Source organism: Centropristis striata, chromosome 13, assembly GCF_030273125.1.
Source record: "Centropristis striata isolate RG_2023a ecotype Rhode Island chromosome 13, C.striata_1.0, whole genome shotgun sequence".
In the NCBI taxonomy this organism is placed as follows: domain Eukaryota; kingdom Metazoa; phylum Chordata; class Actinopteri; order Perciformes; family Serranidae; genus Centropristis; species Centropristis striata.
This window is the reverse complement of record NC_081529.1, coordinates 15,027,120-15,051,636: the sequence shown is the minus strand read 5'-3', so window position 1 is coordinate 15,051,636 and position 24,517 is coordinate 15,027,120. Positions and strand designations below refer to the sequence as shown.

Genomic DNA, 24,517 nt, shown 5'->3' with positions numbered 1-24,517 from the left:
TCTCAACACAGTTTGTCAAATGAAAAACATCAAGTGTTTGTATATACAGCAACAAGAGTGTATGTGGTCTGGTGTACATTGACAAAATCTGGACTAAAAACGCTGAAGCTCTCCACAAGAAGGACCGCCTCTATTCTCTGAGGAGGCTGTGGTCCTTCAACATCTGCCGGACGATGCTGAGGCTGCTCTATGAGTCTGTGGGGGCCAGTGCTATCCTGTTTGCTGTTGTGTGCTGGAGCAGCAGGTTGAGGGTAGCGGACGCCAACAGACTCAACAAACTGATCCGCAGGGCTGGTGACGTCGTGGGGTGGAGCTGGACTCTCTGACGGTGGTTAGAGGCTCAAACAGCTCTTTAGCTGCGTTTCCACTATAGTGGAATCCCCAGAATGAGGAATGTGAGCTGTCTCTAGCGGTTGTTTGACCGGCTGCTTTTTCTGTCGTGTCGAAGAGCAGGGCCATTTTTCTCCCCTGAAAAAAGCCTGGTTGCTGATTGGATAGAACGCTAAGCAGGATGGGATGTGGTACTCCATGCCACAACAACACGCGCCATTTTTAAAAGCAGGCAAAGTAGCGATTAGTCACAACAATAATTTTATTATCAAAAAGAAGAAGATGTTGGAGCAGCAGAAGAAAACAACAACATTATTTAATTGCATTGTTTACGTTTGGCGCATCTCCAGTGTTAAATCCGTTGCGTATGTGACGTCACGATCGAAACTGTCGCTGAGTCTCATAAATCCCTCTGGGGCCTTTTTTTGTAATGGAGTCACGCCGAGTGAGCGGCCATTTATATAGATTTATATAATAGACCCTGCATACAGTGTTGAAATGAATGTGACTGGTCCAGCCCCAATCCAGCCCTTTCAGGGTGGTGTGGGAATTGTAGTTTAAGCACATATCTCTTTGTAGGTTTCTAAGCACTGTGCAGTCATTGTGATTATTTTCCTATAATTTCCACACATTCCCAAGGACGTTTTTTTTTATGAAACGGAAAAGAAAGGTGGAATTATATACAGTCATGGGAAAAAAAATCCACCACCCTTGTTTTCTCTAATTTCCTTGTTCATTTTAATGCCTGATACAACTAAAGGTACATTTGTTTGGACAAATATAATGATAACAAGAAAAATATCTCATAAGAGTTTAATTTAAGAGCTGATATCTAGCCATTTTCTATGGTTTTCTTGATAATTATTTTGGTTATTATGGCAGTTACATTATATTTGTCCAAACAAATGTACCTTTAGTTGTACCAGACATTAAAATGAACAAGAAATTGAAGAAAAAGAGTGGTCTAATATTTTTTTCCAAGACTGTATCTCTTTGTAGGTTGCTAAGCACTGTGCAGTCATTGCGATTATTTTCCTTTTAATTTCCACACATTCCCAAGCACGTTTTTTTTTTTAATGAAAAAGGGGGGGGTTGGAATTTTATACAATGAATTAATCCAATGTTTAGCAGAGCAGAATAATTAATATGCTGTGTGAGCCTAACCTGACCTTTATTTTTTCAATGAAAGGATTTATTTCCTGCTGTTAAGTGACTCTTCCTTCATCTTGCATCTTTCAACAGTTTATATAAGCACAGAAATGCAACAAAAAACCTTGCAAACCATTGCTGCTCTTTTTTTAACCAAACTTCTTCAATCCTTTTGTTGCAATCAGAGGATTGCTTTATAACATGTTGCAGTTGACTTAGTTGAGTCTTGAGTGCTGTGAGTTGAGGAACTAAGAAAAAAATGTTCCCACATTCTTCCCTGAGCATTGACATTTTGTTCATTATTTATGTTGTAAAGAACAGAATAGATTACATCACTGCCATCAGACTAAGCCTAAGACAACAAACAGATTTTCTAATAAAATCTGACTCACTTCACTGTCATCAGATGATGGGCTGTGGAGCAGGCCAGTGCTGCCTCCCAGTGGCAAATATAAGGACTGCAAAACTGGCCTCAATTCACCAAAACATTTAAGAGAAGAGACAAAATGATGTTGGGATCTGCTCAGATTTATCAAATGATAATATATTTTTACAGTATTTACTACATTTTTATAGTCTGGAGGCATGGTCTGGAGGAATACTTAGTTCTGATTGGCTGAAAGAAGTCCAATTATTCCTGACAATGAGCACTTACTGAGTAGTTTCAGTCCAAGTGTCTGTTCACCGTTCTAAATGAACACGTTGTGGTAGGATTTGCCTGTATCTAAGATAGGTAACAGCAACAGGGACACCCTTGAAGGCCCTGTTTATAGTTTATTTTAGTTAACACAACTGAATTGTGGTTTCATTTTCATTTTGATATGTTTAGAAGAGATTGATTAATACATTTTTCGACGATGTACACCTCATCTGTCAGTAATAAATCACATTGTCATAATCATTTCATGGAAAGAGGTAAAAAAATATTTTATTCCAACTTTATAAGTGTCCGTGTATGTCCAATAAGTTACCATTTGTTACACACATTTGGTGCTGAATTAAGCCATTTTTGTTAATACCACGAATGGGTAAAAATAGTCAAAAACCCTCTCAGTAATAACCTCTCATAATTTAACATCAATACACCAGGACCTTTACTTGTGCCCACAAAATGCACAGGAAATCAAAGCAAACAGTTGAAATAAAAAAATTAGAAAAAAGTATTCACAAAAACAAATTTAATTGGAAAAAGAAAATGAACGAAAAACAAAAATGTAAAAGGTTAACAGCATAATACTTTTAAAGCACATATTTAGGCCGACTAGGGTTTTTAAAAATCATTTATCAAAGTTTGTAGTAAACTTTGAAATGAGCCTTTATGGAGTTTATAGATTAAACTTTTCTTTCTCCAGATGTTTTTAATTCAGTAACTAATAATAATTTCAATACACTACAAATAGAAAGATGGTCTGGTGTGGGAGCTTTTCACACTGTATACATACATTTGAAAAAATAAGAGACAAACAATAACAATAAATGTATACAAACAGACATCAAATAAGTAACCCCAAATTGCACAAATAGATTAATAATAAATTATTAATAAAAATTCAATTGATGTGAAAAAAAGCCCAAGAGTTGACGGTCCAAGCAACTTTTCCCGGTGCTGTGAAAAGTGGACTCACGTTGGAGGTAAATGCAGAGATGTATTCTATACAGTGGTGGAAGAAGTATTCACATCCATTACTTAAGTAAAAGTACAAACACCACACTGTGAAATTACTCCACTACAAGTAAAAGTCCTGTATTCAAAACTTACTGAAGTAAAAGTACAAAAGTATCAGCATCAAAATGTACTTAAAGTACCAAAAGTTAAAGTACTTGTTATGAAGAATGGACCCACTCAGATTGTCAAATATATTCTAAATATATTATTAGATTATTTGTGTTGATGCATTTATGTAAGCAGTGTTTAACTTTAGTAAAGAAAGGGCTCATTTTAACTTATTAATATACCGTTATGAGGTATCATTTAAAAACAAATGTCTCACTTTAAATTCATCATGTCTTTTATGTTAAATCTCGACCTGAAAAGTCACTAAAGCTGTCAGCTATATGTAGTGGAGCAAAAAGTACAATATTTGCCTCTAAATGTTGTTGAGTAGTACCTCAGAATTACACTTAAGTACAGTACTTGAGTAAATGTACTTAGTTTCAATCCACCACTACTTGTGCTACAAAATTTCCATTTGTTCCAGACAAGCAGATGAGCCATAATATTGAGCTCAAACAAACAGAAACCTATTGATGCTTTTATGTAAGCAGTGTTTTAATTTTGTAAAGACATGGCTCGTTATTCCTTAATATACTGTTATAATATATATATATTTTTTTAAAGTCTAATCACTTTAAATTGATCATGTTTTCATGTTAAATCTCAACCTGAAAAGTAACTAAAGCTGTCAGCTAAATGTAGTGGAGTAAAAAGTAACGTATTTGCCTCAAATGTGGTGAAGTAGAAGTATAAAGTTACATTAAATGGAAATACTAAAGTAAAATACAAGCATCTCAAAAGTGTGCTTAAGTGCAGTGCTTAAGTAAATGTACTTAGTTACTTTCCACCACTAATTCTATTCCAATCAACTGATAAGATGAAGTGAACATTAAACTGTACGCATGTAAACTGACTCAAGTTTCTACACGGATGTATTTAAGTCAAGGACAGTTTTTTCGCACCGCCCATCAGAGTTTTTCCTTCGAGCAGGACTCGATAGCATCACTTTCGTTTGGTTGTTTGCTTTATCGATTCACCGAGGATTGTTTATGTATAGACAAATACAGCCCCAAATAGTACTTCAATAGCTGATTTTTTTTCGCCTCCGTCGGAAGTTTTTAAGGGTTTTATCTGACGGTGAAGGAGGGGGCAGACTCTGAAGGAAGAGTTCCTCCAGAAGTTTACTGTAAACTATGTCGTGTGAAGGAAACGGCATGTCAGGTACCGTGAAGCTATAGGGCAACCAGTCCAACGTAGGCCTATGTATCAAGTACAATTTACAGTAAAAGTTTCTAGTTTAATTTTTATTTTATTTTACTGCTGTGCTTTTAAATAGCTCGCGGCTATATTAATTCGATACCACGGTGACAATGTTGTAACCATTTGGATAGCCAGAGGTTTAGCTAGCTATATGTGTTATTTAGTAACGTGTGTAACATCACACTTATAATTACTGTTTTATTCGTCCACAGATGCAAGGATAGGGGAGGCCCTGATCAAAGAGTAAGTTTGTTTATACCTGATCGCAATTAATGTGTGTGTGTGTGTGTGTGTGTGTGTAAATCTGTGTGAGTCAGTGGTGGAAGAAGTATTCAGATCCCTTAGTTAAATAAATGTACTAATACCACACTGTGAAATTACTCCATTACAAGTAAAAGTCCTGCATTCAAAACTTACTGCAGTAAAAGTACAAAAGTATCAGCATCAAAATGTACTTAAAGTATCAAAAGTAAAAGTACTCCTTATGCAGAATGGACCCACTCAGATTGTTATATATATCCTAAATATGTTATTAGATTATTATTATTGATGCATATATGTAAAAATGGAAATACTATTAGTATTTACTTTTCTCAACACATTTTAACTACTCAATATACTTATGAGGTTTACATTTCTAAAAAGGCCTAATCAGTTTAACTTTATCATGTTTTTTATGTTAAATCTTGACCTGAAAAGTAAGTAAAGTTGTCAGCTAAATGCAATGGAGTAAAAAGTACAATATTTGGCTCAAAATGTAGTGAAGTAGAAGTTAAAAGTTACATAAAATAGAAATACTCAAGTAAAGTACAGGTACCTCAAAATTGTACCTAAGTACAGTACTTGAGTAAATGTACTCATAAAGTTGGAACAAAGAAATGTTTTCTTCTTTCCATGGCATGATTGTGACAGATAAAGTTTATATCTTCTCAAAACTTTATTCGATCTCTGATTAACATCAATGGTTGTGAATTAGACTATAATGTAGATGTTTATTGTATTTATTTGTTTCTATCTATTGCTGATATTCTGGGTTTATCCTTGGATTGTATAGGATAGAAAGGCAGAAATAAGCCATGTGCTTCGGGCCTAGTATTCCTTTTTTTTTTCGGTTTTCAATTATGGAGAAAAATATGTGAAATTTAATTTCAAGATGTACATTATATAGCCGGAAATAAAGACCATTCATTCATTCATTCTTTCAAATATATCACAATGAAAATGACACGACAAAATACAGGAGGATTGTGTATGAAAAAGAAATTATTGCAACTCTATGGGCAACAGTGTGTATATTTGTATATTTGACACATACGAGCTCAACAGATTAGTCACACAAAAATAAATTAGCATCTAATTTAGATAATTGATTCATGGTTTAACTCATTTTTAAAGACAAAATATCAAAACAACAGCTGTTCTTAAATGTGAATATTTATTTTTGATAATAATGACTTGAGACTGTCCCTCAGACAAAGCAAACTGTTTGCTGGGCTTTTTCACCTATGTTTTGAGATTGTACAGACCAAATGATTAATTGGGGAAAAAATCAGCAGATTAAGCAATAATGTAAATAATGTAAAGAAGGTCTTTCCCCCAGTCCAGTATACATTAATAAAGCACAGCTGAACTCTCTCTAAAACATTTCCACTTCACCTACCAACCATAATTTTTGTAAAACAAGTTATAATCAAATGTTAAATTCCTTGTTTAAAGCAAGTTTCAGTTTCATTTTAGGAGGGTGGTTGAGCTCTTACAGTAAATCACACTGCTCATGAACCTTGCCTCATATTTAAGAGTTGCTGTCCCTTATAAGGAAGAAAATAAATGAAGTGCGTGGTGTGTTTTCTTTCAGAATTAGGTGTGTCAGTTTCCTGTAGATTTATTGTTTCCTGTCAACTTAAAGGTGGCAGAATCTAAATTAGTTTGCACAGAACATACTGTCAGCAGGTGGTGGAATATAACTAAGTACATTTACTCAAGTCCTGTACTTTTTTTTGTATTTGTATGTTACTTGAGTATTTCCATTTTATGTAACTTTTTACTTCTACTCCACTGCATTTTAGAGGCAAATTATGTACTTTTTACTCCACTACATTTAGCTGACAGTTCTAGTTACTTTTGTGGTCGAGATTTAGCATGAAAACATGATTAATTTTGTAAAGATAGGGCTCATTTTAACTACTTAATATACTGTTATGAGGTTTAATTTAAAAAATGTCTAATCACTTTAAATTTAAGTGCTTACATAAATGCATCAATGATAATAATCTAGTAATATATAATTTGGAATATATAAAACAATCTGGGTGGGTCCATTCTCCATAACGAGTACTTTTACTTTTGATACTTTAAGTACATTTTGATACTAATACTTTTGTACTTTTACTTCAGTAAGTTTTAAATGCAGGACTTTTACTTGTTGTGGAGTAATTTCACAGTGTGGTATTAGTACTTTTACTTAAGTAAGGGATCTTAAAAAGTTGCCTTTCACAGTAGCAAGAGTGACTTCAAATGAGTCTGTGTTTTAATGTCCTCTTCTCTTCCAGGGTCATAGAGGAGGAGCTGAAAAGCGTTGACTCAGAGGATGTCCCGCCCCTTACTCCGATGGCTACAGGAGTGCAGACTGAGCAGGAGCGGAAGGTCGTGGACCAGCTGGCCAAAATGGTCCTTATCATCGGTGACAGGGTCCAACACGACCAGGAGCTCAAAGAGTGAGTCTTTCAGTTGCTGTGTCTCAGGGCTAAAAAAATCTGTGGCACTAATTATATTTAATATAGGTAATATAGTTTCTTATGTGTTTTACGTTAAACTTCCCCAATCCTCTCTTTTGTCTCTTATAGTGCGATAGATGGAATTGCTCATTGTTCCTGTGGCTCTAAGTGGGACAACTTTAAGGAAGTGGCAAACAAAGTGTTTGAACATGGGATCTCCTGGCAGAACATCGCTGTGCTCTTCTATGTGGCTGGCAAGCTGGCAGTCAAGGTGGGTTTGCTTTTTCTTGCTGTAGATAAAAAAAAGTTTTGTGGTGCTTGCTGTGCTCCTCCTTTCCTAGATTTATATATATATATATATATATATATATATATATATATATATATATATAAATCTAGAAAATATACACATATATGTGTGTGTATATGTATATATATATATATATATATATATAAATCTAGAAAAGGAGGAGCACAGCAAGCACCACAAAACTTTATATATATATATATATATATATATATATATATATATATGTATGTATGTATGTATGTATGTATGTAGTGGTGGAAATAGTATTCAGATCCCTTTCTTAGGTATAAGTACCAATACCTCACTGTGAAATTACTCCACTACAAGTCCTGCACAAAAGAATATCAGCATCAAAACGTAAAAAGTAAAAGTACTCGTTATGCAGAATGGACCCACTCAGAGATATATATATATATATATATATATATATATAGACTGTATATATATATATATATATATACAGACTCATCTTAGCTGTAGATGGTAGACAGTGCATCCAGTTCTAGTAAATGGCTGTGCTTTTACTTTAGTAAAGGTTCTGAATACTTCTTTCACCACTTATTCTGAAAACATTTGAGGCCATGCAATAACATCATTTTAATTCATATTTGATCAGCGCTGCCTACTTTGACATGCCTAGTTGAAGCCCAGTCGTGTTTATGCAAATTTGGATACGGGGAGTGGTCATTCAACTCGCTGTGTCGTATCCATCATGCAACTGGCGGCTGGATCTCCTGCTCTCCATAGAAAATCAATAGGATCCTTCCTATTGATTCTTCTGACTTCACAAATGTCAACAGACTTGATGGATTTCTACCACAAGGAAGCGAGCAACACTTCCAAGAGAAAGCAAAAGATGTCGAATGTGCATGTAGTAGTGTGGGAAAGTCTGAAATGTATAACTAACTCTCAACTCAACATTCCCATTTTCATAAAAATTCCACAATATTCCACGTTTACAGTTGATTCCGCATTTATTATGAATTGTGCAATATTTTTTCTGAATTGCAGAACTCATAGGGGCCTAGATATGCTGTGAAGGTGGTTTGACAACTGAGCAGGCTGCTGTAACAACATAAACTTGCCATCTGAGCCAGTTTGTCCAGCCACTTTAGTTCGTAGTCTAGGCAGATACAATGAAGCTACAAGGACGGGTCGTGCTGCTGAGTATTTTCTATTTGCTTGTGAGAGGCAGCTCAAAGAAATGTCCCATCAGGTTTAAAGAAGGGTGTCACCTGTCAGAGGTCTCAGTGGATTTATGACGGCCCAGCCTGATATCCACTGCAGAGCCTATTGATCATCATTCATCACCAGTGCTGGGCTTCCTGAGGAATGTATTGATAACTAACTATGGAACGACTGTTGCAGTTTCCTCCGATTATACAGCAATGTAATTGAAATGAACTACAGTGTTTGGCAGCAGCTTCACCTTCTGTGTGATGTTTTTCTTGTCTGTCAGATGGTGGAGGCTCACCTGCCTCAGTCAGTGAAGGAGATCATGAAGTGGACCGTGGATTTTTTCCGAAACAACCTATTGGGCTGGATTCGGGAACATGGAGGATGGGTATGTTCTTCCATCTTCTTTACAATGGGACCTTTGTCCATTTAGCCTAACTGGAGGCAAAAGTAGAGCAGTGGAGGTAAAGTTAAAAGAGGTGGGGGAAAAAAACTATACAGCTTAGTATCACAATATTTAGCGTGGCAATATTATATTGATTCATGGCTACCAAGTATTGATATTTAGCGTCAGTATTTTCGTCTGGGTTTTTTTGGTGGCTCAGTTTTAGGAATATACTGGATGGTTAAAGGGTAAATTGACCTGCACTTATACAGCGCTTTTCTAGTCGCTTTTCGACCACTCAAAGCGATTTACACTACATACTGCGCTCATTCACCCATTCACACACACATTCATACTGGTGGCAGAGGCTACCCTAAACGGTGCCACCTGCCACCATTGGGAATTCATTCACACACCGATAAACGCAGCATCGGGAGCAATTTGAGGTTCAGTATCTTGCCCAAGGATACTTCCACATGTTGGCTGCGACGGTGAGGGATCGAACCACCGACCCTTCGGTTGGGGGGCAACCCGCTCTACTGAGCTCTCAACTGAGCCACAGCCGCCCCCGTACTGGAGTTCCTGGTATCATATGAAACTAGAAGATCTATGGGATAAGGAATCTATAGGTACCATTTGCATCAGGATATAATGTTGGAAAGTTGTTGAATTCAGAGCAGTGAAGCTTAAAGTTGAGGAAAGTTTGATAAAATGCTGCAGTTGTTGTCGTCCATACATGTTTGATATCAGTTCAGTTCAGTTTGACTGAATACTTTGTTGGTCAGTCTGTGGGTTTGACTCTCTTTGTGGAGAAATAAAAAGACTGAAGTGAGATGAATAGACTGAGAATTTTCTCTTATTGACAAAACAATTCTCGATTGAAATTAATTTTGTGGACACAAAATGCAGTTAAACAGTTAAATTGCAATAATATTGTATCGTGACTCAAGTATCGTGATAAAATCATATCGATATGATCTTAAATTGTGTGTAGGAACACTGTGTGGCATTCATCTATACTTTCTTACTCACCATTTATTCTAAGGGAAAATCAGAATTTAGGAGTCCCCTGCACCACATGTTAGCTGATATGAACCAAAGCTGATGCGTTTTGTGCTATAAAATATTTCTAATTAGTTGGGGCTATTCATTTAATAATTTAAAATGTTTACATTTATTACAGAGGATTAGATCTAGAATAAATGATTAGAGCAAATTTGCCAGCACACTCACAGACACACCTAATATACATAACTAAGATAAGACAGAATAGAACTCTCTGTAGCCACAAGGGCTATAGATGGATTTAATTTAATTTACAATTTAATATTTGTAAATTAAAAAAAGTAACATAAATGTTGTCCATACTGTTTCTTTAAATATTTCCTCCAGTGGTTACTGTGATAATCATCAGAGCTGTCTCTCTACAGATCAACAGTTTTGCAGAGCTAGCGGTGGGGTCCGTGCAGAGTGTGTCATCGCTGAGTGGTCAGCGCTTCGGCCTCGTCCTTATCTTCTTTGCAGGCCTGGCTCTCGGAAGTGTCATCACCTGGAGACTGACCAAACGGCTCTGAGGAGTGCACACACACACACACACACACACACACACACACACACACACATAAAAAGATACACTTAGGTTGTCCCAAAATGTTTTGATACAGTACTAGTTTTCAAAAATGTGATGCCCTATTGAAACCACAGCAAAAAAAAAGTCCTGGGCGTGTCAAGTCGCTGCTGGCTGTTCTGACACCTACTCATGTCGTCCTGCCTGCTTGTGTCCTCCGCCTCCAGTCAGGTGGGGTTTCTGCTGGAGAGAATGCCGTATAACAGCCCAGTTCATTTTCTTCCCGACTTTTTCATTTGTTCAACCATGGGTTAAAAATCTGATTGTAAATTTGTTTCGCGATAAACCGAATCAGAATCAGAATTTCTTTAATAATCACCAGAGGGAAATTGCTTTTGTTACAGAGAGTCCAATGTGAAAATATTAAGAATTATGAGATACAATATATACAATAAAACAAGAATAAAGAACTAAAGCAAATATAGAATTTGTATACAAATATATACAATCCTTGTTGTGCTGGACTTTTTGCTCCAGCTTCCTCCCGTAGTTGTTCTTGGCCTCCTTCATTTTCAGCTTGAGTTTTCCCTGGATGGTTGCCATTCCTGAATACTCTGTGGATCTTGGCAGTTTTTTTACTTTAAAATCCTCCATCCAGTTACAATATAGTCGTCTGACGTTCTGAGAAAGAAGCTGAGCAAACATTAGCGGCAGCTCAGCTCGTAGCCCCTCTGAGACGTCCTTTGTTCCCCATAAAAACTGTTGTTTTTAAAAAAAATAAAAACTGCTTCATTCTGTGTTTTAATCAGCAAGTCAGTTTGTTATGGGGAGGAGGTGACCTGTGCAGGTAATTCAGCCTGAACAACTCCCATAATTCCACACTACTTTTATTGAACGGCAGAATATTAAATATTGGTAGTTTAAACATGTGACAACGTTAACACACACACACACACACACACACACACACACAATGAGTGGATCAGAAACAATGAAATGTATCTGACCCCACTCAGACCTTATCCAGTTATCTATGCATACTTGAAAACTTGAAACAAACATTGTATCAAAGATATTTTTAAAAGATGTATATCAGATGCATATCATGTTTTAAACTTACAATTGAGGTAGCCAGTCCAGCACATCCGTGTACATGTAGGTGTGTGTTGTTAGTGCATGTGAATACCCAGTGTGTTGAAAAGTGATGCCAAGGGGTCCTGACATATGTAATGAGCTGGGAATGAAAAACGAAAGCTGTGGGAAGAAAATCTCTTAATGTGAACACACACACACACACACAATTTGGGGTTCAGTATCTTGCCAAAAGATACATACACACTGCCGAGGCCAGGGATCGAACCACAACCTTCTGATTAACGGTTGACTACTCTACCACCTGAGCCACACCCACCCAAAGACCTGCAGCAGCTAGAATGAAGGGTGGAGACAAAACATAATTATGAGGGGACACAGCTCTTTGCTACTGTAAAGATGAGACAACAGGCATCATTTTCAGAAAAAGACAATAAATATATTGGGGGGGAAAACAGGCATCATTTTCAATAATCAATTCCTATTAAAAAGTGTCCATTATAACATTTAAACACTGCAACTTGTAAAACAAACCCACAGTCAGTGTGGTCAGTTAAGTTATCTGTGCAATAAAAACTCTCCCCTTCTCAACTGAACCAATTTAAAACGATTGTTTACAGCACATGGACAGTTAGCTATAGAGATGGACAGTGTAAGAGATGAGAGGGAGATTTCAGCATGTAGTACTTACACTTAGACTTTCTCTGCTATTAACATTAATATATCGATACATCATACCAAATCGGCCTCCTGGTCCAGGCTCACCCAGTGGCCAGATATACATGTGGTATGTATGGTACTAAAGACTCAAATAAAGTTGCTTTTAACAATGCCTACGTACACACAGTACATCAGACTTGCATGTCTTGTGGTGGTTTGGACAGGGGTTGTGCGCATCCATGGGTGCGTTAACACTACGCACCCATGAGATGCAATACGCATTTCACCACTACAAGCAGTTTGGGTTGTATGTACCGGTGTGTCCGTGCATGGCTAAAAATATTTGGACTGGGGGGGTTGCAAGAGGGATCTGCACTACACGCTTCTTTACCACGGCAACCTGACTAATTCATGTTAGCATTAACTGTAGCATTAACTGGGATGCTAATTTTGGCAAAAAACAAAATGTACTTTTACTTGAAAAAATTAACAGCGACTCCTTGGAGTGTCTATAAGTCCAACCAGTTCTTTGTCATCTATTTTCTTCTAAATTGGGCCATTATTTACATAATTAACATCATATTGTCTTGAAGAATATTTTTTACTAGCAATTGAGACCATAGTGTTTAAAATAAAATGTTATGAGTTAATAAATCAAGTGAGTCTCATTTTGTATTGAAATGAATGGACCCAAAAGCTTCTGCAACCTTCGTCAGCTCCCCCTGTTGGAATTTTTGGTAGAATGCAGCTTAAGGCACTTTCTGGTTTCCCTCACTGCTTTGACCCGAAGGTTTCCCCCCGGATATCTAGGAGTACGCATTGTTCAAAAGCAAGTATATTTGAGCCTGAAGTCCATTCGAGCCAAGATTCAACCTCTCTGCAGGGCATTTACAGTCCCCTTCCTCTTACTATAAAAGGAGTTAGAAATATTTTTAAATAAAAAAGAACGGGGCTGTTTAAAACTCTGTACGCACTTCTTTTGAAAGAGGCACTTTTTATTGATGTTATTCAGAATATTCTGTCTTGTTTTCTTTTACTTGAAATGAAGGCATTTTGTTCTACTTTATAAAATTGACAATTAAAATTGGTATACAATTGCACGTCGGTATGACCCTAGCTTTTAGGAAATTTCAGGAAGTGAATTTCTTTTACCCAGCAGTAATGTTGTGTGTACACCCTCGACTAATGTATAGTACAATGAAAGTGAAATGATGGCAAGATGATAGATGGATTGGAAACATGGATATGGATCATAGGGAGACGGGCAGGGACTTAATTACATTTAATCAGTAATAATCATTTTAATTATCTTAAGGTGTTGTTTCCTTTCAGTCATGTATGCTACTGACACTCTGTATCAGGTATAAACTGTATTTTGATGTCTAATATGCTGAGATGGTTTTTCACAAACTGTAAAGTGTTGACATTTTCTCATGGTTACAGTTTTTTTTCTCTTTAAAAAAAAATAGGATTTGAATGGCTCATTTGCATAAAGTGTCTGAAACATACCAAAACATAGTGCCATGAAACTTGTGCAATATGTTTTTTAAAGCTCCATTATTTAAAGAAAATTGTGCCTTTTTAAAATAGTAAAATGATGGTGTGGGTATAAATCCCTACATACAGCCTTTGTATACCACTGATTAACTGTTATTGTGGTTTTACAGTTTATTATCAAATAAAAAATAATTTCTTTATTTGTTTTATCATTTCCTTCTCTGATTGAATCTCTGGTGTGTGAATGTCACGGCCTAATACATGCAAAGCATACTGTATTTGAAGCAAGGAATTATGAATGCTTGCTAACTTTTGTACGTGTGACTTTGAGCAGTTGTTGCCTTTAACTTGGAGGGGGACAACAAATAAGTAGACTAAAATAAAATAAAATAAAGGGTACTCTTCTTTCTGGCAGTTGTATGGCAATCCAGTGCCAGTGTAAGGCATCATCTATCATACTGGTTTTTATTGGTGCTGGTTTGATTTCATGCACATTTTAGACAGACTTACAGACAGACAGATACGGTATATGATATAATAATATATAACAATAATAGTTATAATACCAGTATAATCACAGCGTATAGTAATAATGGTAGCAACAGGATATAATAATAATAATATACACATAGAAATGTGTCATATATTTAGCCTGTGCAAGATGTACATACGTACATAACTGCAATATATAATATGTACATATATATAGGTATAGATATAGATGCACATAAAGTCATTCATTCAGTCATTTCAAAGTTCATTCAATATTTTTAAGGCAAGAGAGCTAACAACTACACCAGAAATTACAGCTGCTCACTGTCATTGTATACTACTGCCCGATCAATAAATTGTGATGGTTGATGTTATTGGTCACTTCCATAGATATATTTAGTCATATTACATATATGTAATTATTAAACCACCCTTGTTTTCTTAATTTTCTTGTTCATTTTAATGCCTGGTACAACTTAAGGTGCATTCATTTGGACAAATATAATGATTACAACAAAAATAGCTCATAAGAGTTTAATTTAAGAGCTGATATCGAGACATTTCAATGGTTTTCTTGTCTTGATAATGGTTTTGGTTATTATGAGAGAAAGAAACTGAAGAAAATGAGGGGGGTCTAATCATTTTTTCCATTACTTTGTCTATATATATATATATATATATGCTGCTATTGCTTAGCCTGCTGCCCCCACGACCCGGCCCCTGATAAGCAAATGAAGCTGGATAAATGTGTGTGTGTGTGTGTGTGTGTGTGTGTGTGTGTGTGTGTGTGTGTGTGGTGCGGTGGTGGGGAGACCTGATGTTGCCACATGTATAGTCAGTGGATCCTCCTCCATCCTGTCATTTTCCTACATGCCTTGCGCTAAGAATAAGCTTCATCAAGTTCATGTGTGATTTGGCTTAACATAATTATACCCCTACACTGCTACCTCTCTTTATCTGTCTTTCTCTTTGTCTCTCTCTCCCTCCCCCCTCTCACTCTAGCTATCTGGTGTGTCTTGTGGTCCTATAAACGGTAGACAATTAGCAGAAAAGGGTAGTTTTAGTAATTAGCCAGTAACAAGGGAGGGGCAAAGGGATTGATTGGCGGATGAAAGGATGATGGAAGACAGGTGTTGAGTTAGCAGAAAGTCAAATTGTACATGTGTACTACTGTTAAAGGGGTGGTACTGTAATACAAAACATCAGAAAGGATGGGAACTATAAAGACAAATAAATAAATAAATCTTCACATCAAATTTAGAGTCTGGAGACTAAAAACGTTTTTTTTAAGAGGGTCATTTTTGGACATCCTATCATATGATGTTTTTTCTGTAAATTTTTGGCCATATTATGCTCACATGTATCAACAGATTATAATTGATCCATTTTAACCATTTTCAGGCATTTAAAAAAAAAGACGATTTTTGGCAAAAAAAAAGACATACATATGACTTTTTTTGAGGGGGTCATTTTTTGTCATCCAATGATATGGTGTTTTCCAACTATTTTTGGACAATCTTTACTACTACACGTGAATGGGTGAATGAGCGCAGTCTGTAGTATAAAGTGCTTTGAGAGGTCACAAAGGCTAACAGTGCTATGTTAGTGCAGTCCTTTTATCATGAAGCTGTATAACTGTGTCCAGTAGTTAAGTGTGAAAGTAGTTGGGGTTTTTTTTTCACCCCAACCCTGTTCTTTTCTTTCCAAACCTCAATCAAGGGGTTTTGTTGCCTGAATTTTAGCATAGCAGGTTTAAACTGCATTTTGATCAGTTATGGAAACGTGGCTTGTACATTTAAGGTTTCATCATGTGTGTAAGATTTCAGTAGTCTTTTCCCCTCTTTCAGTGTTCATTTATTATTCATCCCTTAGCAGTTTTCTGCCCATCTCACTGCTCATTGATTATGGCTGTGCAGTAGAAAAACACTAGCATGGGCCTCCTGCTATGTGCATGTCTCAGGTGATGTATAAGCCCTCTGGCAGCCATCATGGAAATCCACAGTTCTTTGCAGCATCAGCTGTGAACAGTTGATTGCATTTTTTCATAATCTGACATTCATATGATAAGATATATAATAATATGTTATTATAATAATAATAATATATAATATAAATATTTATAAGTATTAGGGCCACATTTAGAAAAAAAATAATTACGAGATTAAGGTCGTAAATATTGAATTAATTACAAGAATAAAGTTACAAATATTGATTTAATTACAAGAATAAAGTCAAAAATATTGAATTAATTACGAGAATAAAGATGTAGTGTTAATTCCGTTTTAAGTAGAACAGCCTACAAATTATAAGACTTTATTCTCCTAATGAATAATATATTTACGACTTTATTCTCATAATTTATTCAATATTTACGACTTTAATCTCGTAATCTAATTTTATTTTTTTAAATGTGGCCCTATTACTTCATATACAGATATATTGCACATGATAATGACCATAAAATAGTCTGTGGTGTTGAAGATTGTATTACACATGATGTTAATGTTATTCAGTCCGATATGTTAGCTTTCTTGCCTGCAGAAAGGGGAGAAGTTATACAGTTTGATGGCCACAGGTAGAAAAGACCTCCTGTGGCATTCTGTGGTGATCTTTGGTAGCCTCAGTCTAAAGCTGAAGGTGCTCTTATAGGACTCCAGTGTGGCGTGCACGGGAGAGAGAGAGGTGTTGTCCATGATGATGAGCAGTTTCCCCAGCATCCTCCTCTCTGACACCTCCTCAACACACTCCAGTTCCACTGCCAGGACAGAAGAGGCCTTCCTGATGAGCCTACTGAGTCTGTTTGTGTCAGCTGCCTTCAGTCTGCTGCCCCAGAACACTACAGCGTAGAAGACGACGATTATCTGCATGAAAACAACATAACTCAGGTGAGAAAGGGAAAAACAAAGAAGCTAATACTGTTTTGGTTTAATTGCCAAAATTATCACAATATCTCATAGTGAACACAAGAGGGAGCCCCTCTGCACCACACACGTTTGGTCTGGCACCGCAGACTGCTGAAAGGCCTTGAAGCATCATATTACTGCAACCATTACAAAGTATGTTCTTGTTTTGACAAGAACACTTTTTCCTATTATAAAAAATATTTTAATATACTGCAAAAAAAAGAAGAAAAAAACTCAATTCAACTTAAAATGTCATCAGACATTTTCAGAATATGTAAGCATCAATTATTTTGCATTAAAATAATGAATTGAATTCATGTACAGCTATGTGTTTCTTGAGAAACAGCATGTTTGCATACCCAGGTGCATGTATTGTTTGAGATCCTTATTTTGGTAGTTTAAAGAAAGCAGACATAATGGAAATTTGCTGTGTGTCTTTGAAACCTGTAAAGTTGCGGTAGTTATCGCTGTATCTTCACAAATGAATGAAAGTAATGCTAATCATGATGACGGCATGACAAAATTCATAATGCATATAAGATATCCACTCCAGAGCCATCATATTCTGTAAACTGAGGTGTAACAACTATTTGTAGATATTTACTGCTGCACCCAGCAGCACCTCAACAGTCCTGTTCTTACAGTGAAGCTGCAGGGTTCCCATAAAGCCACCCTGACCCGACACGTCAAATCAATCAATTTTTAGCCTGGGTATACCCATGTTGCCTTGTGCACTAGATTGTTTTGAACTGCAAGGCGGCATGGTGTCCATGGCCGATTCTTTGCTCTGCTTTTGGTATCCAATCACAGAACGAGGAGGGACAGCAAGACGATGACGCGTAGTATTAGACAGACGGAAGCTTGTAGTTTGCTTACGGATCCAACATGGCTGCAGCAGACGCGCAGCTCTCTTTTGATCTAGCTGTAGACAGTGTTCTAGATAGTTTAGAGCGAAAGTTTATTTGAAAAGAAGAACAACGTTTGGCTTTACACTCCTTTATCACCACCAGAAAGGATGTTTTAGCCTTGCTGAGAAACAGGATTTGGCAAAAGCCTAATCTACCAACTAGCCCCATTAGTGGCTAAGCTAATGGGGTTTAGCGAGACCCTGGTAGTTGTAGTCGTCTCGCCATTGTGTTTTTTTAAAAAAAATATATGTCTGAAGAATGTGCATATGTGGAGTGTCCTTCTTCCTTCATATATAGCTTGTACAAACGGCAATAATCGTTCGGCGCCATCGTGTACACATCGTTTGTCTTCTTCCTTGTCGAATTTCTGTCGCTCTACATAAGTCATCTGGTATAATTGATACGATTAGCTAAGAGCTACGTACAGACGCTTATGATAGACATTTGTAGCGCCCAATAAACGGCTCTGGACGATTGTAAACCACGCCTCCTCTACGGAAAAATGAATAGGTGGTCTCCAGACTAGATCTCATTTGTGATATAGTCTGGCTTTCGCCGGGCTAATCAATTTTACTTGTCACATGAAATACAATCATCCTACAGATCCTTCGATTTTTGCTGCCCGGCCTCACTCCTAACTTGTCAGATACCAACGCTCTGTCTGCCTCACAAAGCACCTTTTAGCATCTCTATGAGACAGACCAGGTCAATTTGCTTGAATATAAACCCATGTGCATTCTTATTAGATACCTAATGTAAATAGCACAAAGGTCTGTTTGGGGTAGGTGGAAGGGGAGGTAGACTTTGACACAGGAGACAGGTTGTTATTTGGAGCCCAGAACTGCCTCAAGCTAAAGGAGGCTAAATTCTGCAGGTTTCCTGTTTCCTGAACACAAGTACATCACGGATCATCTGAGTCATCTCAAAATCACCAATACTTGGTCGAGTAAATGTGAGCAGAGAAATTACATGCAAAGACTTCATAATGGGACATACTGTCTCTGTATGTTTGTGTGTGAGTTTGTTATTTGTGTTAATGGAAAGTCCACATATCACAGTGAAGCTGCAGGATTTCCACAAATCCATCCTGACCTGAACAAAGCTCATTCCTGATTGTAAATGTCAAATCAGTCAATTTTACATGTCACGTGAAATACAATCATCCTACAGATCCTTCAGTTTGTGCTTGATTTAACATAAAAATACATGCCTCCTTATTTTTCTTGCCAGAGTCCTCTGTTCTGTGTCACCTGATTTCTGGTATTCCAGCCAGTGTATGATGAATCAAGCAACATTACAGTTCCTACAGTCATGGAAAAAATGATTATACCACCCTTGTTTTCTCCTAATGATTTTAGTTATTATCAAGAAAGCCATGGAAAATGTCTAGATATCTAGCTTAAATTAAACTCTTATGAGCTATTTTTGTTGTTATCGTTATATTTGTCCAATCAAATTATTATGCAACTGAGTTTTTTTTCCGATTTTCCTAAATAGTCGATGCAAATGACAGTCAGCATAATTTAAGTCATCAACCGTTAGTTTAATGAATTGTAATGTGTTTGGACAAACCTCCCAATGATAACAGTATTTTTTCAAAAATAAAAAACTTAAAATGCACTGTTCCACATTATTACGCACGACAGAGTTTTATAACATTTTATAGGTTTTTAAGAACTGAAAATGCTAATTTTTGGATTTTCCAGCATTCGGAGGTCATATTTACTGAAATCAAAAGCTATTTCAATCAAAATCATCTTAACAGGTGAAGTTACATTTTAACATAGGACCCCTTATTTGATAGCAGCTTAACAATTCTTGCATCCATTGACCTTGTGAGTGTTTGGAGAGTTTCTGCTTGAATTTCTTTGCAGGATGTCAGAATAGCCTCCCAGAGCTGCTGTTTGGATGTGAACTGCCTCCCACCCTCATAGATCTTTCGCTTGAGGATGCCCCAAAGGTTCTCAATAGGGTTGAGGTCAGGGGAGGATGGGGGCCACACCATGAGTTTCACATACTTTACAGAGGTCATTTTCACACCTTCAGGGACCCTAAAGGGGCCGACCTGCTCTCTCCCCATAATTCGGCCCAAAACATGCCTTGCCACCTCCTTGCTAACGTCGCAGCCTTGTTGGGACATGGTGGCCGTCCACCAACCATCCACCACTCCATCCATCTGGACCATCCAGGGTTGCACGGCACTCATCAGTGAACAAGACTGTTTGACAATTCGTTTTCATGTATTTCTGGGCCCACTGCAGCCGTTTCTGCTTGTGAGCATTGGTTAGGGGGGGCCGAATAGAATAACTGATGGAATAACGCATAACTGCAAGCCTCTGGAAGATCCTACACCTTGATGTTCGTGGGACTCCAGAGGCACCAGCAGCTTCAAATATCTGTTTGCTACTTTGTAATGGCATTTTAGCAGCTGCTCTCTTAATCCGATATTTTTGTCTGGCAGAAACCTTCCTCATTGTGCCTTTATCTGCACGAACCCATGTGTGCTCTGAATCAGCCACAAATCTCTTAACAGTAGGATGATCACGATTAAGTTTTCGTGAAATATCTAAGGTTTTCATACCTTGTCCAAGGCATTGAACTATTTCACGCTTTTCGGCAGCAGAGAGATCCTTATTCTTTCCCATATTGCTTGGAAATGGTCATCTGCTTAATAATGTGGAACGCCCTTCTTAAGTAGTTTTTCCTTAATTGGGCTTACCTGGCAAACTAATTATCACAGGTGTCTGAGATTGATTTCAGTGATCCAAAGAGCCCTGAGACACAATACCATCCATGAGTTTAATTGAAAAACAAAACATGTAATCTTTATGACACTTAAATACAATTTGCGTAATAATTTGGAACGCGGTGTAGTTGTACCAGGCAGTAAAATGAACAAGAAATTGAAGAAAACACTGGTCTAATATTTTTTTTCCATGACTGTAGTTGAAGTGGATGTGAGCACGAAGGCTGGCTTGGTACCTCCTCTGATGTAGGGATGGATGCAGATATGGTCATGGTTATCCATGTGGTTAGAACTATAGTTAGTGCCCATTTTCTCCACCTCTTCCTCCCTCTTCACTCTTATGTTTACAATTGAAAACCTCGACCAGCCAGGTAGCAGTCAGCATGAAGAGAGCCTGCAAAGTGGTGAGTTGATTTCCCTATTTCGATGTAGTCACATGTCATCATCGTGCAGAAAAGTACACAAGAGCATACATTTATGGCAGCTGATAGAGAGGTGAATGGATAGGTCTTCACCTTACTGTGATCATTTACTTTATTGAATTACTGAATTTCAAATGGTAATCCCTTACACTACTCATTACTGAAAAAAGTAATTACTGCAAGGTCACAGACTAATGTGATTCCTTTCTTCCAGGTTTAGTACAAAGTGCCTCCAGTAAGAGCAGCCAGAGCTGTGAGGCTGAGGTTGAGTTAGGTGACTTACATTTACAAGGCAGCATACGGGAACATAACATTTTCAATGTTTACTTAGAATATGTTATTTTTATTGTGATTACTACATACCAAATTATTCAGTGTTTATAAAAAAATTCAGCATGTTAATTTTTTTTTTTTTTTGATTGATTGATTGATTGATTGATTTGGTTATTCTTACAATGAATACTTGTTAAAGCTCCTGTCAATGCCTCAACTTTTAGTCTGGATCGTCTTAATAATTGCCAATGACCACTCCTTTCATTGTTTAATTTCCTCTCTCCTCCATACATAGTGAACTAGGGACGCATCCTAAATTGTCATCTTTTATTACTGTTGGGTACCAGGGATGGATGAGAGTCAAAGTGTGAGGGTAGCAGGAAGGAAACAAGGAGGTCAGAGGGTGCACACGAACAGCTCGAGGTAGAGGGAGAGAGAGGAGACGGAGCAGCGAGGAGGGAGGGAGACTGCAGTGTTTTGGTCTCCTGCAGTTCTCTCTTTTGGCCTTTAGATGTCCCTGTGCACCACACTGCAGTATGACAGATCCAAGAGCTGATGCAGAAAATGCACTGCACAGAGGCTGTGTGTGTGTGTGTGTGTGTGTGTGTGTGTGTGTGTGTGTGTGTGTGTGTGTGCGCCTGTCTGTGTGTGTGTGTGTGTGTGTGTGTGTGTGTAGAGGAGAGGGCATGAGAGACATCCAAGTACAGACTCTCTCTCTTTCTGTAGCAACAATGCAGTTTTATGCCCTTGATCCTTTCTCTGGACCTGATGTAACTGGTCGCTTCTGTTTCTCGTGTTGCTAAAGGACCGGTCCAACATTTTGGGAAATACACTTATTGTCTTTTATCCAGTGAGTGAATTGAGGAGATGGATATCAATGTCATGGCTGAACACAAAGGTTGAAATTAGGACGTGGTTGCCAAGTTCAACATAAAAACCCCTTACGATTGCTTCGCCTATCAAGCTTTAAGTTTCATGAAGCAAAAATCAAGTTTCTATCCACATGTTCTGCTGCTAGCTAGCTAATTAAGCTAACATTAGCTTCAGGAGTTGATGGAAAACGGTCCAGATGACTGCTAGGGATAGGGTTAGGGCTATCAAATGGCTCTAAAACATATAGGTCTAAAATACCTGTTTGAAGGTTACAAATCTCCTTAACTTGAATATTTATGCACAAGCTAGATTCAACTTTATTTATAGAGCGCATTTCATGCACAAGGCAGACTCAATGTGCTTCACAATGGATATACATAATTACAGTTAAAAAACCAAACCAAACAAAACAAACAATTAAAAAAAATCAATTACAAATTAATTGAAGAGTGCAGGTAGACAAGCTATGCCATATTCACCACATACACAATTACTTACTCACACATGTGCACCCACTCCCACAACCACACATGCACACAGTTCAACCGAATGCTGTTGAAAAAAGCTAGGTTTTTAATCTGTTTTTAAAAATGGCTACTGATGTGGCATGTTTAACTGTGTCAGGCAGGGCGTTCCACTTTCGCGGGGCATAAACACTAAAAGCTGCTTCTCCTTCTTTGGATCTGGTGTGAGGGATGAGTAAGTTGCCACTGCCTGTTGACCGAAGTGTTCTTGCTGGGGTGTAAGTAATGAGCATATCTGTGATGTACTGAGGTGCAAGGCCGTGTAGTGCTTTATAAACCAGGAGCAATATTTTGAAATCGATTCTTGTTCTAACGGGTAACCAGTGAAAAGATTTAAGATTTATTTGGACATTGTATCATTGAACGATCAACACGTGTACTTTTTATATTTTCACTTTTGCTTTTAGTTTAAGAAAGACAGAAACAAAGACACCACTCCCCCAGCTTTTTAAATGCTAAGTATCTCTCTCACGTCAGCTATATATACATGGCTTCAATAGAGGGTTTTCACCGAGGCCACTTCTGGAAGCTAGCCCGGATTTGCGGCCATATTGGACGCACTCTGTGTTAACAACTGAACGGAGTACAATGGAGAATTGTGAGCTTTGGATACTTTAAGTGAATGTAGCTATGTCTAAACAACAGAAAAGCTCATCAAAACTTGTCCAACATGCAAATATAGGGAAGGACTTGGACCACAAGAAAATGCGAGATATTTGGAGAAATGGCGGTTTATTAGCAGTGCAGATCCCTACGAGTTAGCTTCCTCTTCTTGGATCCATGAAATACAGCACATTTTAGCAATACATTTTAAGAACAATCAGAATAACATATTAAGTCATTAATGCCACATGCGGTAGCTTGATATGAATTATGTTATGTCCTACCGAAGTGCTTTACAGTAAAAACAATAAAAGCAATAATTGTTTTTACTTCTTACTATTAAAAATATTATCATTACACTAGAAAATTTACGATGACCCGCTGCGATCAACATTTAACTTACCTGACAAGAGTAAGTGAGCTTTGCCTCCTTTCCTCTGATAACTTCTGGCATTCCTCTCCCTGGTTTTAATCACTTTTGGAAGTTGATAATATTCCAAATGTTTTTCTCGGTCTGACCTAATGGTACAACCTAAGACACAACAATAATTAACCATTTTCCTTGACGACATTCGGGATCCACTTGCCACGTGCCTGTGCGGAGTACCTCCAATATGGCGACTGCCGGTCTGATGACGCATCGTGAAAACCCTCTATATGTAGAAAGAGCCAGCGCTTGACACAAAACTGCAGTGACACAAAGCCTGTTGAAAAGAAAGTTTCACATCAGTGAGATGAGGACCCGACTCCAGCCACAAACTGTTCTGCCTGCTGCTGTCCAGCAGACGGTACCACAGCATCCAGTCCTGCACCACCATGTTAAGGGACAGGTTAATTGCACAGGCCAAAACACTGTTGAACTCTTAAGCTCATTGCTTTTGACACTCAATGTCAACTTTGCACCAGCCTACTTTATGTC

The 24,517-nt window shown here is 37.5% G+C and overlaps 1 protein-coding gene across 1 annotated transcript; it reads left to right on the top strand.

Annotated features, from left to right (window-relative positions):
- The first annotated feature begins 4,171 nt into the window (after positions 1–4,171).
- LOC131983463 (apoptosis regulator BAX-like) lies at positions 4,172–13,876 on the top strand. The gene is made up of 6 exons (XM_059348176.1): positions 4,172–4,414; positions 4,666–4,696; positions 7,003–7,167; positions 7,297–7,438; positions 8,937–9,041; positions 10,469–13,876. The coding sequence occupies exons 1-6, from the start codon at positions 4,387–4,389 to the stop codon at positions 10,610–10,612; spliced, it is 615 nt and encodes a 204-aa protein (XP_059204159.1). The 5' UTR covers positions 4,172–4,386; the 3' UTR covers positions 10,613–13,876.
- The last annotated feature ends 10,641 nt before the right edge of the window (positions 13,877–24,517 follow it).

What these genes read in the sequence shown, in the direction of transcription:
- LOC131983463 (XM_059348176.1), top strand. Translation starts at nt 4,387, where the DNA reads ATGTCGTGTGAAGGAAACGGCATGTCAG. An exon ending in GGGGAGGCCCTGATCAAAGA is followed by an intron (nt 4,697 to 7,002) that starts GTAAGTTTGTTT and finishes CTTCTCTTCCAG; the next exon opens with GGTCATAGAGGAGGAGCTGA. An exon ending in CTGGCAAGCTGGCAGTCAAG is followed by an intron (nt 7,439 to 8,936) that starts GTGGGTTTGCTT and finishes CTTGTCTGTCAG; the next exon opens with ATGGTGGAGGCTCACCTGCC.